Genomic DNA, 15,617 nt, shown 5'->3' with positions numbered 1-15,617 from the left:
GCCAAAGGATGCAAGGACTGACTAAGGCACATGTGTCCTAAGCAGCCAGTTCTCTGAAGAGTTAAAGCCTTCTGGCGAGATTAGTTGTGCTGCTCGCACACGTACTAATTTTACCCATCACATGTGCACAATAACAGAGAAACTTCACATGTTAAGAACATCCAAAACTATGATTTGAGTCTGAATGTTACCTTTGTCCTCTTCTGAGTCCTCTCACAAAGGCCTAATTAACCACAGCTGGTTTTCTTAACATTCCTGGGGTCAAGGATTTTTTTGAAAATCTTACAGATACTCTGAATACTAGATAATTGCAGATTGCATCATTAATTTCAGGCTATGCATGAACCCCCTACACCCTTCCACTAGCTGCTTAGAACCTCTGTCTAATAAGGTATAAAGGACAGTGAGTCCCTTATACACACGGCGGGCGGGGGAGGGGAGACACAATCGCAACTTGTAAGTACTTTCCACTCCCATGAACTTACTTACCTGACCCCCTCTCATACTCCTCACAGTGAGTTATATAACTTCTGCCTCCTTTCTCTTCAGATTCCAAAGTCTTCACCTCCTACATTTTCACATCCCACACTTCACCGAGCTTTATTAATTCACAAGACCTTCCCTCTTTGAAATACTATGGTACAGAAGGAATTTTAAAATACACATTCTTTTGATTCTTCTCATTCACAAACTTGAATCAGTCGATAGGGAAAGTTAAGATGAGAAAAACACTCACTCATCTTAGTCATATTTACTATGAGGGAAATCATCAGATTACCCTTAACTCTCAGCTTTATCAGACATTGGAACTGCCAGGAGCCACCAGAACGTCTTCTCAGATACGGATGTGTTCTAGCTTAGATCATAGACTTTTCAAACACTGCCAGGGCAAAGCACTTAGGGGAAGGCCATTTCTACCTCATTCTAGTTCCAAGAGCGTAGGATTTCAAGAAGGCTGACTATAATCCGCAAAGTGAAAAATTTGTACTTTTAGTAATTACATATTTTCATTGCTATTAGACACTGCTCCACTATAAATTGCATTGGAAGATCAGATTAGTTGTTTCATACGCTACTAAAATATATTCTTCTTGCTTATGATTATTAATGAGAGTTAAACTCTGATTAATTTAGAAAGTATTCATTCATAGCTTTTCTGCTAAAAATCCAAAATCTAATAGCACAAATATATTAGAAACTATACTTTGGGAAGTACTTATTTTACAAAGAGAAGTTAGCGGTCTTTAAATGCAAATATTTGGAATATACCAATCCATTTAAATATAAATAAGTAGATAGATTTTTTCCTAATTTCAGATATACAAATTGAATCATAATTTATGTTTTGTGACATCACTGATTCATGCATGGTTCATTTTACTCAGTGAGATATTTAAATAAATCCTACTATTCCCATTACTTTTGGTGACATTTTTTCCCCTTACATAAAAAGCATGGCCTCCCTGTTTTCATTTTTACAATAAATAGATATTCTTTCGGTATCTTTAGTAATCTTGTGTCAGTCACCCAGACATTTATAAATAAACTCTATTCATACAAATATGAAAGAACATGTTCAAAGTTTTGGAGAAACATAATTCATTTAACTATATTGAGCATATTTTGACAACTTAATTTCCATCCTTCCCAAAAAGAGGGACGCAAGCAAGGATGGAACGGGTCACAAAATCCAGTAAGTCAGAAACTCCAAGACACTTCCAACTTCTATTCAGCTCCTGGTTATAGTTAATCCATCACGAAAAACAAATCATCCATCTATCCATCCTGTTTCTCTTTCTGTTACAATAAAGCAGAGGAGTAGTTAGGTGGGAATAAAACCATGGATGCTGGATTTATTTTATTTTAGAAAGGCCAAAGGATGTGGAGTTATATTATATCCCTACAGTACTTACCCTAGAGATAAGCCAGGGTCCTCACAACATGAGCTCTGGCTTGAGACTGGACATTTCCACCAGCTTCCAACTAACTAGTCACCTTAAACCAACCAGCATTTAGGGCCATAGATATGAATTGGTATTGCCTTAGCCATGTAAATGTTCTAAACCTCAGCAGAGCTAACAAGCGAATTAAAACTATATAGATTTTAAGCAATATTTCTTTCCTGAACAGAAACAAAACTGAACTAAGTACAATAACTACTAATGCTAATGAATGTTTACTTTTCAATTATTTTCTAAATTATTATGATATAGAAACCTCTTTCAGAAAAAAAAAGCACTAATAGAAATCAAGATCTCACTCACATATAAAAAATTCATTTTAAATCTTAATTTCTGTGCAAGACACAGAACCTTAACATGGAGATCTTAAGAGGCATTATCAACTAAAGGTTTCAGAGAAGTGTGATATGGTACTGGGGCATGTTACAGTCTGGGTTCACCAGATCCCAGCGGCAGACTGACATGTAGTAAGGACGGAAAATGATTACCATTTCCTTGACACACTCTACCCGACGTGAAATGAACTACCCTACTCAGAACTACTCATTTTAGGCCCAAGTGAACTGGCCTTTATAGTCACAGACCTCACCAACAAGTACTTAAGAATACTGCCTGGTCCTGATGACACAGACAGCCGTAAGAGAATTTAAAAGGCACAGAATCTGGTATGTTTCAGACATATGGATTGTGCTTACACAAAAGGCGAACTAAAGAGACATCTCCAAACAATCTTCAAAGCAAACAGAAGCTGTTTCCTAAGCTTATGCAGTACCGCATCAGAACACATAGCTTTCGAAGTTTTAGAATTTGCCAGGTAAATATTACAAAGTATACTTTTTACCAACAGCAGATGGAAAACATTGTTTCCATGTCCTCGCTAAGGCTATTTTGTCAGAAGGAAATTAAGACACATTACACCAAGCCAAGTGAATGAATGAAAACGCTGCAGCTAACCGAGTCAGAACGCTGAAAGAGAATCGAGTTCAATATTTATATACTTGACTGTGGGGGGAGAGGGGAGTTTTGTTTCAAAAAAATATTTGGTCGTTTCTGTTCGGTCACATTAAAAACATTACAAAACCACCACCAAAACAAACTGAACTCAAATTCAACACAATGGCATGTGTTTTTCAACCAGTAATCAACATCAAGAAATAGCTCCCTTTGGTTACTAAAATCCTGGAAAGAAATCATAATTACCCCACTGGGGAAAATGGCCTTTAAAGCATGAGTACTTCAGATAGAACAGTCCATTTCTAAGCCCACTTCTCCTATTGATTTTCAAATTCATTGAAATAGAAAAAAAGTAAATAAATGCTTTCATGGATGGGAGATTTCAATCAGGTTTGTTTAAAATCAAGAAGTTTAAATCAAGTTATTTGAATTTAATAGAAAGCATGCAGTAATATTCTATATCAAATTTCATAATTTTTAAATTAAATGTTATTAAGTGTGGTGGGTTCCAGCTATATAGAATAGGGAAAAAATGTTCTAACTTCACAAGCGTACCACTTGGCCCAGCAATTCCACTCCTGGGCATTTACTGAGGAGACATGAAGGTGTGTGCACCCAATGATTTGTCCAGCAACATAGCAGCTTCATTTACAATAGTCAAAACTGACAATAACCCAAATAGCCGTCAATAGAAGGAAGCGACAAACCAAACTGGAGTAATTCCTATGATGGCTCAGCAATAAAAAGAGAGAAACTACTGAACATGCAACAACATGGATGAAACCTATGAAAATTAGACTGAGCTAAAGAAGCCAGACACAAAAGAGTACAGGCTATAGGATTCTATTTTTATGAGGCTCTAGAAAATGCAGAATTAATCTGTGATAAAAATAATTAGAACTGAAGTTGTCTCTTGATAAGGGACAGGGATTGCCTGGGAAGGGGGCAGGAGGGAACCTTCGACCGTGATGTAAATGTTCTGCATCTTCATAGGGGTGATGGTCATATAAACCTCTCCATTTGTCAAAAATACAAAATAGTATACCTAAGGTATGTGCATTTCAATGTACGTACATTCTCCCGCCCCCAAAAAATCCCACACAGTGGAAATGGGTGGCTGTGTGGGTGAAACAATTGCAGCAGAATTCAGCCACTATTAAAGCTGGGAGACCGGTATGGGCTTTTTAAATGCTGTTCTGTTTACTTTCCATATATTTGACATTTTCCAAAATAAAAAGGCTAAAAATACATATATAAGTGATATGTACAATCAAAAATTTTATACCATGAATATATATCTTTCAAGAAGCTTTTTCTGTATGCAGAAGACATTTATAAAAATGCATGGAGGTGCCCTGTGTCTGTGCTTCACGTGGAGAATTTGAAATGGAGCTCATTATTTTCTCCAGCTCCCCTCGCCCCACCCCCAGCAGGCCTCCCATCTAATGGGCCATCGGAGTGAATAGGATATGGTTTCTCAGCTACCACCAGCCCCCAAATTAATTCTCCCCTGGTCTCTCAAATATTTATTTCGAACAAATACGGGTGCAGATGGAGAAATCCGAGCTGCTGCATACACTGGAGAAAACAATTGATTTGACAGATCTCAACCTTAGTCTTTATTCTCACTGCTCTCTAAAGATGGTGTTTTATAAGTTCATGAGAAAATGAAAATTCACTTTTTTTTACATCCTGATTATTTCAATCTCATATTCAATTTCTTTACCTTCACTTTCTAATTCCTCAGGAATACAAAGAGAGATAAATTTTCAGAGCAGTAATACCCAGAGAATATGAACCAAGGTCAATGCTCAATTTCTCTACTATGGATTGACAAGGCTCTGTCACGTACCAGTCACTAAATATGCCGAATTAGTTTTTGAAGTTTTGCCTATGACAAGTACTATAGTTTTTCACATAATGTGTCCAAAGAATCAGAAGCACCAAACAGAGTCAAAGAACTAACTCAAGATCTATAACCACTATTTAAAGGCATATTAATACCTCCTAGGTCATAAGAGGATTATAAGTGCTTCACTTGGGTGAAGAATCTTGATAGGATGTAATAAGTGGACTCAAGTATTGGCATCAGTCAGTTCTCTAGAGTCGGAATAGGATAAACACTGAAATTAGCTAAAACTAAAGATCTGAACTTCATAACCTCTACTTACAAATAGTTCTACCTAACATTTCTTTATTTTTACATATCCCTACTAAATTACGGTGCAGAATTTCACAAGATAATGAAATGGCAAACACTCAGAAAGATCCTTGATGCCAGCATTTTTGTTTATTCATTTATTCATTCATTCACTCATTCGACAAATTTATCCATGCCTATGTGCAACAGATGCTCTTCTAGGTCCTCAGAATCTATAGAATAATTTAACGTAACAGTGAACAGAACAAAGTTCATGTCCTCACGCAGCTTACATTCTAGGAGGAGGCGGCAGGCTTATAGGAAGGGCTGAGGGTAGTAAGTGCCACAGAGAAGAAGCAATGCAAAAGGACATGCAGATTACTATTTAGTTGAGCTGGTTAGGAAAGGCTTCTTTGTGACAGGGACACTGAGCAAACCTGAGGAAAGCGAAGTTCCAGAATTCCAGGCAGAGAAAATGGCAAGTGCAAAGGCCCCATGCCGGAGCCCACTTGCCAAACGAAGACCGGGAGAGCCAGTGTGGTGTGGCTGTACAGGCGCGAGTCAGGGTCAGAGAAGGGAGAGTAGGAGGGGGACGGGCACAGAGGATCTAAGCCTCCGTGGGCCATTTTCAGCGTCTGGGCATCTAGTGTGAAAGACACTAGATGCAGCCACCGGAGGACTGTGGGCAGAAATGATCCTATGGAATGTTTTTCTAAAGATCACTAGCTGTGAGAGGAGAACAGACACTAAAGGAACAAAGGTTGAAACAGGAAGACCAGTTCAATCCAGAGATCACAATGTGCTCGGAGGAATATTTTAACTCGTTTGTTTATTGGTTGTATGTCGTTATACGACACAATATTCCAGTAACCAAAACCGCAATCAACTGAATTGCTCTCTTGTTTGCCACTGGCTTTAGGGAGTTAGTTTTTGAGGGAAAAGCAAGAGTCATAATAGGTTACTTTTCAGGCTCTAGTTTGATCTGCTAGATAGTGATTCCTTTATTTTGATTACTCTAATACGTACATAAGACAAAAACTGCGAGTTTCCCAAACAATAACCTTTCTCAAATATTTTCACAAATATCAGAAAACAAGCATTTTAATTTGCAGCTTGACACAAAAATTTTCCTATGATTGCTGTTTCTCATAACCTTCATCATGACATATACCATAGTAGTCAAAACCCGTTAACTAATTAATATTCCTGAAAGAAGACACATCAAAATAAAAATACATTGCAAACCAGACTCCAACACTCTCTCAGAATTCTGTTTCGTCATTAATATCTGAAATCCCTCTCATAATGAAGACAGGCTCTCAACTGCTCTTCTAGCTCTAATCTCCTTAAGTTTAGCAAATAGCACATCTAGCAGCAGCCTCGCCCAAACATGCTGGTAGCGCTTTCAATTATAAAAAGCTAGCTCGGAAAACCATCACATACTGCGTATCTTTCAGGGCTTCTAACCACGCTTGAGTGTTATGAATTGGTTTAAGAGGGTGTCAGGAACACATGCTTTCCTGCACACTGGTGATTTCATCCTATGCTCAGAGCACTCTGATAAATTAAATCATCCCGTCTGTCAGGAATCGCAGCTGGCGTGCCTGGGTATTGCTGTTTGATGACGAGCAAGCAGGACAAAATAAGATGCTGATTCCACTCTTTAAAATCTCATTTTCAACATCTTGTATGTTACCAGGAAGGATTTTAAAACAAAAACAAATGTTAAAATAGAATTCACTTTGGTTTTGTAGGAAACTAAGCCCACTTGCCAAAAAAACTGATGGCTTTTTTTTTCTTTCTAAATAGCAGGCAGCCTCTATAGCAGGGAAGGGAACTGGGCTGGGGATGGGGAGAGGCTATTAAAATGGATAGTCCAGCTTTCTGTTTACCCATCGAGCTTTAAGGGGGGGGGCAGGAGGAGGCAGGAACTGAGGGACCGTTACAGCCACATATTCTATATGTATTTCCTCATCCTCACTGAATAGCGTCAAGAATCTGCCTCATTAAGTTCCACTAACAAGTAAGGAGATTCCTTCTCTGGAGGCAGGTTTGCTGTACTAACATCACTACAGACTTTATCTTATCTGTCCACCTCTCCTTTTCCCTTTTCCTTCAATTACAAATCCTGTTCCATTTTGGTTTATTTCATCTTATCATATTGAAGGAATTCTTGCAAACCGACTTAAACCCTTCCTGGGATAAGAGAAGCCAGAAATGAAAAATAAAATAAATCAAGATTTCTTTCTCCGGATCTAAATTTAAATATAGCAGGCGGGGCGAGATGATGAAAAGGCGTGTGGGTGTCTATTGCAAGATTTTTTCCGTCTCTAGGAAAGAAAAGGATAAAGAACAGAATGCTAAAGGGATTTGAGAAGTGTGTGTGTGTGTGTGCGCGCGCTCCCTCGCGCGCGCGCGCGTGTGTGTGTGTGTGTGCGTGTGTGTGTGTGTGCAGTCATTCCCAGGTCAGAGGGATGAATTCAGGAAGAAGGAAACGAAAAAGATCAATCGAGGCAGTCACTCACCCCTACTCCTCTCGACCCCTCCCCACCCTACTGCAGAGCTCTGCGCTTCCCAGAAAGCTCACCACCCAAAGAGCAGTTTCCCGAAACCAGAGCATTGCCCGAGTCCTGGGCAGACAGTCTGGGGAGATCGGGGAGACGAGAATGGGTCGGGACAAGCGATGGGAAGCGAGCTGGCTAAGGAAGAGGCGAGAAGGCCAGCGACGCCAGCTGAGATCCATCGCGGTGATGGGAAGGCAGGCCGGGCTGCCGGGACCTACCTGGAACAGTAGCGGTGGAGGATGCCGCCGGCACCTCCGGCCTCTCCTCCTCCGCCTCCTCCCGCTGCCGTTGTTGCTGCTGCTGTTGTTGCTGGATGAGACTGAGGTCGGAGCGGCTGAGCTCGGCTCGAGCGGCCGCGGGGACCAGCCGCGCCTTCAGCAGCACCGCGGCCAGGCCGAGCAGCAGGGTACAAGGGACGCGCCGGCTAAGCCTCGCCATGGCCGAGAGCCAGAGGGCCGCGGCGGCATATTGCGGGGCTCCCGGCGGCCGCGGACGCCCGGGCTGCGGGCTCCGGCAGCGCCCGCTCGCTCCTCGCTCCCTCGCCCCGCTCGCGCGGTCTGCTTCGCACGCCCTCACCAGGAGAGGGAGGCCGGCGAGGCGGCGGAGGGGAAGGGGGAGGGGGAGGAGGGGGAAGTTAGCATCCTGGCGCACGTGATGCGCGGGGCGGGGCGGGGCGAGCACCGAGCCTCGGGCCGCGGCTCAGCTGTCACCCCCGGCGGAGCTGCTCCGAGGGCGCCGGCTCCGCGCAGTGCCGGGGGGCAATGCCGGGGGGCGGCATCCGAAGGTAAATGACAAAGAAGAACCTTTCTGGGGGCTGGTCGGCGTTCAGATCCTCCAGGCCTACGGAGACACCAGGAAGTTTTGCAGAAATGTGAATAAAATTCCCACCACCTGACCCCCAAGTAAAGGAGAAGGTGGTGTGTTGATCACGCTCCTAAAACACTTAACGCGCACCCACCGATCAATTAGTCGGGACCTTTTAGCCGCACAGGCTTCGCTGCATCACAGCCATGATTGGTTAACAATTAAACTGCAGTTGTACCGATTTGAACTAAACTTCCTCTTTCTGCTCAAATGGGAATTTCTGCGTTCTCAAATATTCTTAATTACATTTGTCTGATTGTAGCATACACTCTTCATTTGTTCAAAAAACATTTCCTAAATGAGTACCAGCTGTTTACTATGTGCTGGCGTTTACTCAGGGGCTTCAAATAAGCAAGATAAATCCCTGCATTCTGGGAGCTCCTACCTGTTAGGGCAGAGAAATATATAAGCAAATTACCATCCAGTGTGGTGGTTGCCACTGGAAACATACTATGAATTGCACTGAATTTGGAAGAAATTATATGGTGTATGGAAGCGCACTATGAAACACCGGGGGAGGTGGGGTTATATAGAATGAGAGTTCCACACATACATGGGTGCAAGCAGGTGGTCTAAAACTGGAGCAGCATGTGTGTGTGTGCGCGCGCGCGTGTGTGTGTGTGAAGCCCAGAGGTGTGTAATAGCACCATGTGCTTGGAAAATTGTGAGCAATGATTACGACAGAGTGACAGTGTTTTAGATTGAAAAGGAGAATGAAAATGAGGTCATTAAAAAAAAATTAATAGCAGACACTTCTATAGAAGTTACTGTGTCCAGGCACTATTTAAGCACTTCATTTAGGTTAACTCCTGTACTAACTCCGCTGGCTACATAAGGAAATTGAAATTTACACTGCAAGTGATTATGAAGTGGAAGAAACCAATCAGGGGAAGGGACTTGGTACCAGTCAGCCTAGCAGGATCACTTTGCTCTCAGTATGGAAGATGGATTACGGAAGGAGAAATTGGAGGAGAGGAGACCAGTTTAGAGGTGTTCCCAAAAGCGGTGAGGATATGCTGAAGTGACACTCGAAAGGAGAGGAAAGGCATGGGAGATTCAGTATTTAGGGCTAGAATCAGCAGAGATGGTTGATTGGGTGGGGAAGGAATAAGGAGAAAGATGGGTGGGTCCAGTAAGACACCCACATTGTCAGACTGAGATCTTGGGTAGCTACTTATGGCATCATCAAGATTAACTGGTCATATGGATTGCAGAATAGATGAGAGGACCTGCGTGTTCACTTGTGGACTCTTTGCATTCGGAGTGGCTGTGGACACTCGGGACATCTCCTAGTATATTGTAAATGTGATCTGATTGTGACGTCACATCATTTATCATCACAGTTGATTTAGCTGATTTGGCTGATTGTATCGTCCCTTTCTACACTCACCATTTTTTTTTTTACTTTTTTTTTTTTTTAAGATTTTATTTATTTATTTGACAGAGAGAGAAAGAGAGCAAGCGCAAGCAGGGGGAACAGCAGAGAGAGAGGGAGAAGCAGACTCCCCACTGAACATGGAGCCTTTCGCAAGGCTTTGATCCTAGGACCATAGGATCATGACCTGAGCCGAAGGCAGCTGCTTACCCGACTAAGCCACCCAGGCACCCCCACACTCACCATTTTTCTGCATGTTCCTCCAGGTGTTTCCAACTTCCTGGAAAAAAAACGAACTTCGCAGCAGTGGAAATTTATTCTTTGCTCAAGGATATGAAAATAGTATTTATATAACCACAAAGAAAATAATAATTAATAATAATAGGCATTTTATATAAATTATCTCACTGTATCCTCAGAGCAATCCTACAAAAGAGCTTTCATTATCCTGTTTAGCAAATGGAAACACTGAGGACCAGAGAGGCTACTGTCTTGCCCAAGGCTGCCCTAGTAACGTGTGACTTCATCTTTCTGCACCTTTGGAAACTTTTACATGAGTTTGCATTGTTTTTTAGTGATTTTTAGACAAAAAAGAACTATGTGAGCTACATAAGTTTTGGAAAATAGATGCCAGCGTGAGGCCCCTCACACTAAACACCATTGTTCCATCACGGCTTCGCCTCGCCTATACGAGCAGGAGCTACTGGGTGGGAGGCTGAATGCAGAGAGCCTTTAGTAGCCTCATCAAGCTGTTTTTGTTGCATTTTCTTCCAAGTTACCTCCGCTCCTGGAGAGAGGAAAGGAGAAAATGGAAACAGCTCCAAAAACCTGATTGGCAGATCAGAAGGAAAGGAACATGGCCAGGATTTCTGTCATCTGCCTTATGGTGGCCAAGTCTTCTTTAATATGTTAGAAACCGACCTTCCAGGGGCAAAGCCACTGATTTCATTGCCCCAGTAGAGGGCGGACATCAAATCCTTCAATAATATGGACTGTTTAAAGAAATAAGCTTTGTCTATCAAGATGGCTTTTAGATGATTTTTAATGCTCTAATACTCATATAGCTTATGCCTAATTTCTGTGCAATATACAGAAGCCATATTATCTGACACAACCAAGGCTAGTAGGGAATCAAAAAACATTGGTCAAGAGACAAAAAAATATCAGTATATCTTAAATACGCTTTAAACGGCTTATTTTATCTTAAAATTTATTTTAAGATTTTATTTATCTTAAAATATATATTGTATATGTATATTTATTTACCCATTTTCTGATGTAGGACCAAGATTGTTTTTAAGTATCTAACCACATTCTAGGGTTTGAAGTCATAAACTACAATTACAATACAACTCTATTATTTGCAGTTTAAGTGGAAGGAGTTCTTAAACACTCTTGACAAGCAATCTGAGTGCCAAATCTTTCTATTTAAATTTTTTTCCCAAATTTTACAATTTTTTCACCCATTTAGTATTAAACTTTGTTTTCATAGAAAAATACACTTTGTTTAGATTTATATTTCATTCATGTATTCTTTAAAATACATAGAACTGGCAAAAACAAGTTTAGGAACAAACATAACTGACATTTGGCACACACACAAACCAACTGGGGGAGCCGAGCCAAGCAAACATTCAGGAACGTGTATCCTGCTAACTGCGTGTGTGTTACCTGTCAGTGTGTTTTACAAAGGAATGGAAGATGCCAGTGCCATCAGAAAGCAAAGTATACTACCATATACATATTAGAGATCTGCCTAAGATCTGCTGGTACCTCCCAATTGCTCTTAACATGAGGTCCACAATCCCTAACAGAATTAAAAAGCAATTTACAACCTATCCTCCAATGACCCAGGCTCATCTTTTAATATTTGCTACGTAAACACACACATACACACACACACACACACACACACACACACAGCACTGCAGAGAGGGAGAGAACCAGAGAGAGAGAAAAGGGATTTCTTGTATTACATTGAACTAGACTTATTTGGGTTGCCCCTAGACCTTCACATATTGATTTCCTCTACCTGGAGCTCTATTCCCTCACCTCTTGAACTGGTAAGCTTCCATAGAGCATGAAGAGTTAGTTTAGACATTACTTCCTCCAGAATACACTTCCTGACACCCTTAGCTTTGATTAAGTGCCCCTTCCATGAGCTTTCACATCACCTCGTATTTCCCCTTTTCTAAACAATAGAACTCTATTACTTAAAATGGATAGTAACTTGCCTATATCCTCTCTAGTGTATGTGAGGCTAGGACAGGCCACAGGACCAGGGCCATCATGTTCACTCCATCTCCAGCTCCTCCCCAATGCATAACACTGGTTGTTGTTTGCTTTCTTAATCAAATCAATACATCAATGTTAAGAAGCAGAACTGTTGGTTAATGGAGGAAGGCCCTGAAATCAGACTTCTCTGGTGTCCCCCACACAGGTATGGGATTTACCAATATTCTAGGCCTCAATTTCTCAGCTGTATAATGGGAGAAATAATAGAGCCTCAAGGAGACAACAAAATGAAATCATATATAAAAATACTTAATTTCTTGCTATAGAAACTGTTTAGTAAATGTCAGACACTTCTTTTGTTAATATTAAGTATGGTCTGTTTTATTTATATGTATTTTATAATGCATATAAAATTTCATGTTATATGTTTTATAAAGTGACTGCAAATACTAAATTAACAACTGCTGAACCATAGCTCCTAAGAGTTGTATCTGCAAATAATAGAGTTGTATTGTAATTGTAGTTTATGACTTCAAACCCTAGAATGTGGTTAGATACTTAAAAACAATCTTGGTCCTACATCAGAAAATGGGTAAATAAATATACATATACAATTCAGAGTTAGGTTCCTGTGAGTCTCTGGTCACAACATTTTCATCAACTAATCAATGCATAACTTGTTTTATGTGTGTTTCTGTTTAAAGACACCTTATTTATTGTGTATTGTTAGTTTATTAACATTGAGCTCACAGCAAATAGCACTATACCTCATGCCTGAAAGAAACTATGTCACACATATACTTTCTCTGTAAGGAACATCACAGCCTTCTTGGGCGTAGGAACACGACAGAGCATTCAGCATGGTAACCAGGGGCCATTTGAAACAACAAAATAACTAATGGAAAGTACAAAGCTGAAAAAAAAATGGCACTAAGTAGATGGCCAAAAGGACACTTACTATGAGAACTGAAAGAAGGAAGAGCATCACCTTGTTTGACTTCAGCTGGGAATGTGAATGTTGTATAACTCAAATTTTTCACTGCTCTGCACATTTCCATGAATAACCATGAAAGTACTGATGTGGGGGTTACAAATACATTTCAGCAAATAGGCTAATTCAGAAAGATGCAGTCATGAATAATGAGGAGCTACTGCATATGTGTGTGTAATCTGTATCTAATACATTGCTTTTGATGTAAGAAAGATTGGATAAGAGAAAATAGAGGAAGGCAAATAATTCTGGGGGGGGGGGGGGAGGAGGGGAATACTATCAATGGAAAGAATCTACCCGTGTAGTCCCAGAACCCAGGCTTGTGCTAGTGCAAGGCTAGCCCCCCGGGCACCAGGCCAGCACCTTCAGATGCAGCCTCCAGTTTAGACCCCATGTCCCCAGAACTCCAGGACTGCTCCAGTGCCAGACTGGTCCCTGCGACCCCAGTCTCTAGGGCCACCACAGCACTAGGCCAGCACCCATGCACTCAGGCTCGAGTGGACCCAGGGTCCAGGACCGGCTCCTTGGACTCATGCACCAGGCTTCCTACCACCAAATCCATCACCATCCACAAATCAGTCATCATGATCTACCACATTAACAAAACGAAGGATAAAAATCATATGAGCCTCTGAATAGATGCAGAAATAGCATTTGACAAAATTTAACACCCTTTCACGAAAAAAACAAAAACTCTCAATGAATCAGATATGGAAGAAATATACCTCAATATGATAAAGGCATATATGACAAGCCCACAGCTAACATCATACTCAATAGTGAAAGCTGAAAGCTTTTCCTCCAAGATTAGTAACAAAACAAAGATGCCCACTCTTACCACGTCTAATAAACACAGTACTGGAAGTAAGTGTTCTTCAGTGGACGAATGGACAAAGAAAATGTGTTACACACGCACAATATAATACTATTTAGCCATAAGAAAGAATGAAATCTTGCCATTAGTGACAACATGGGTGGATCTTGAGGGTGTTATGCTAAATGAAATAAGTCAGACAGAGAAAGAAATACCTTATGATCTCACTTATATGTGGAATTAAATAAAAACAAACCAAGCTTATAGATACAGAGAATGGATTGGTGGTTGCCAGAGATATGGGGTGGAGGGTGGGAGAAATGGGTGAAGAGGGTCAAGAGTTACATATTCCAGTTATAAAATAAATAAGTTATGGGGGTATAATGTATAGCATGGTGACTATAGTGAAATACTGTATTGCATGATTAAAAGTTGCTAAGAGAATAATCTTAAAAGTCATTAAAAATATATATTTATAAAAATTTATAAAAATATATATTATAAAATATATAGTAACTATGCATGCTGGCAGATGCCAACTAGACTTAGTGTGATGGTCATTTTGCAATACATACAAATATCCAGTCATTATGTTGTACACCTGGAACTAATATAATGTTAAATGTCAATTATACCTCAATTTTTAAAAAAAAGCGAAAAAGAAAAAAAAAGAAGAAAGAAAACCACAGAACTCTCCACATTGCTCTATAAAATCAACACAATCCTCATCAGAATCTGAGATGACAAACTGCAGAAGTTGACAAACTGATTCTAAAATTCACTTGGAGTTGCATGGGACCCCCAGAGAGCCAAAACAGTCCTGAAAACCAAGACTAAAGTACGGAGCTAGCCTCGCCGGCATCCCAGCTGACTACTGCTCTGTGGGAAGGCACAGATTTGGCCACAGCTGAAAAGAGTTTCCATAAAATTAATGGGAAACATCTTTCAGGAGCCACACCTGCAAAACATTTTAAACTAAACTATGCCACTTATGGGAAATAACCAGATAATAGCCCTGTGTACTCCCTTTCTTTTTTTGGGGGGGGGAGCAGCTGACTCCAGATGTGGATGGTGGTGTGTTGTATGGTTGATTGTCCGCGTCCACCTCTGCTGTTGGGGAGACAAGGTGGTCTGGGATCAGACAGTATGTCTAAGGGTTTTGGTTTTATGGAATTCATGGACGAACTGCAACAGAAGCAAAGTCTGACAGAATGCCAGGGCACAGCAGGACTGGGGGCCACACCAGCACTTCTGAGCATGGCAATCACTAAGGTGAGCCATATGAAGCTGGTGGAATACAATCAGATGTGCATTGATAGCTATAACTAGTGTTAGCAGCAGCACCAGAACTACCGTGTCTGGTGGAGGTAGGACTAGAACACAGGCAACAACAGCTGTAGTTACCCCCAAAATGGCTCTCCGCGGAGCACCACACAGACACGTGAAGAAGTTGGAGACAATGCACCTAATGACCCCAGGCCATAGCCGGGTGTGGCTGAGGCCACCGAGGAGTTGACGGAGCAGAGTAAGGAGCTGTACGATGCACCCAGAGACTGTCACTGGTAGTCCCTGTACATTGTGTCTTTAGAGACCCCACCATGACATCGCCAGGACAAAGGACTACCCAGAATGAACGATGTGAGGGAGAAGACAGAATCCTTTTTAAACAAATTATTGCAAGAACTTTTACCTTTTTGGAAATAAAATTTTTAAGGTATC

At 41.1% G+C, this 15,617-nt stretch overlaps 1 protein-coding gene and 1 pseudogene across 2 annotated transcripts in view; one reads left to right on the top strand and one right to left on the bottom strand.

Annotated features, from left to right (window-relative positions):
• Window positions 1-8,225, bottom strand: part of FAM171B (family with sequence similarity 171 member B) — a 61,778-nt gene extending 53,553 nt beyond the window's left edge. For both annotated transcript variants that reach the window (XM_026492374.4, XM_044381350.3), the window contains exon 1: window positions 7,838-8,225. In XM_026492374.4, the coding sequence (XP_026348159.1) occupies window positions 7,838-8,057 (220 nt within the window). In that variant the 5' untranslated portion in view covers window positions 8,058-8,225. The remainder of the gene's footprint in view (window positions 1-7,837) is intronic.
• Window positions 8,056-15,464, top strand: LOC113248150 (tRNA selenocysteine 1-associated protein 1-like; annotated as a pseudogene).
• The last annotated feature ends 153 nt before the right edge of the window (window positions 15,465-15,617 follow it).

The sequence above is a fragment of the Ursus arctos genome, unplaced genomic scaffold, assembly GCF_023065955.2.
Source record: "Ursus arctos isolate Adak ecotype North America unplaced genomic scaffold, UrsArc2.0 scaffold_1, whole genome shotgun sequence".
NCBI classification, from domain to species: domain Eukaryota; kingdom Metazoa; phylum Chordata; class Mammalia; order Carnivora; family Ursidae; genus Ursus; species Ursus arctos.
This window is presented reverse-complemented; position numbering and strand designations above follow the sequence as displayed.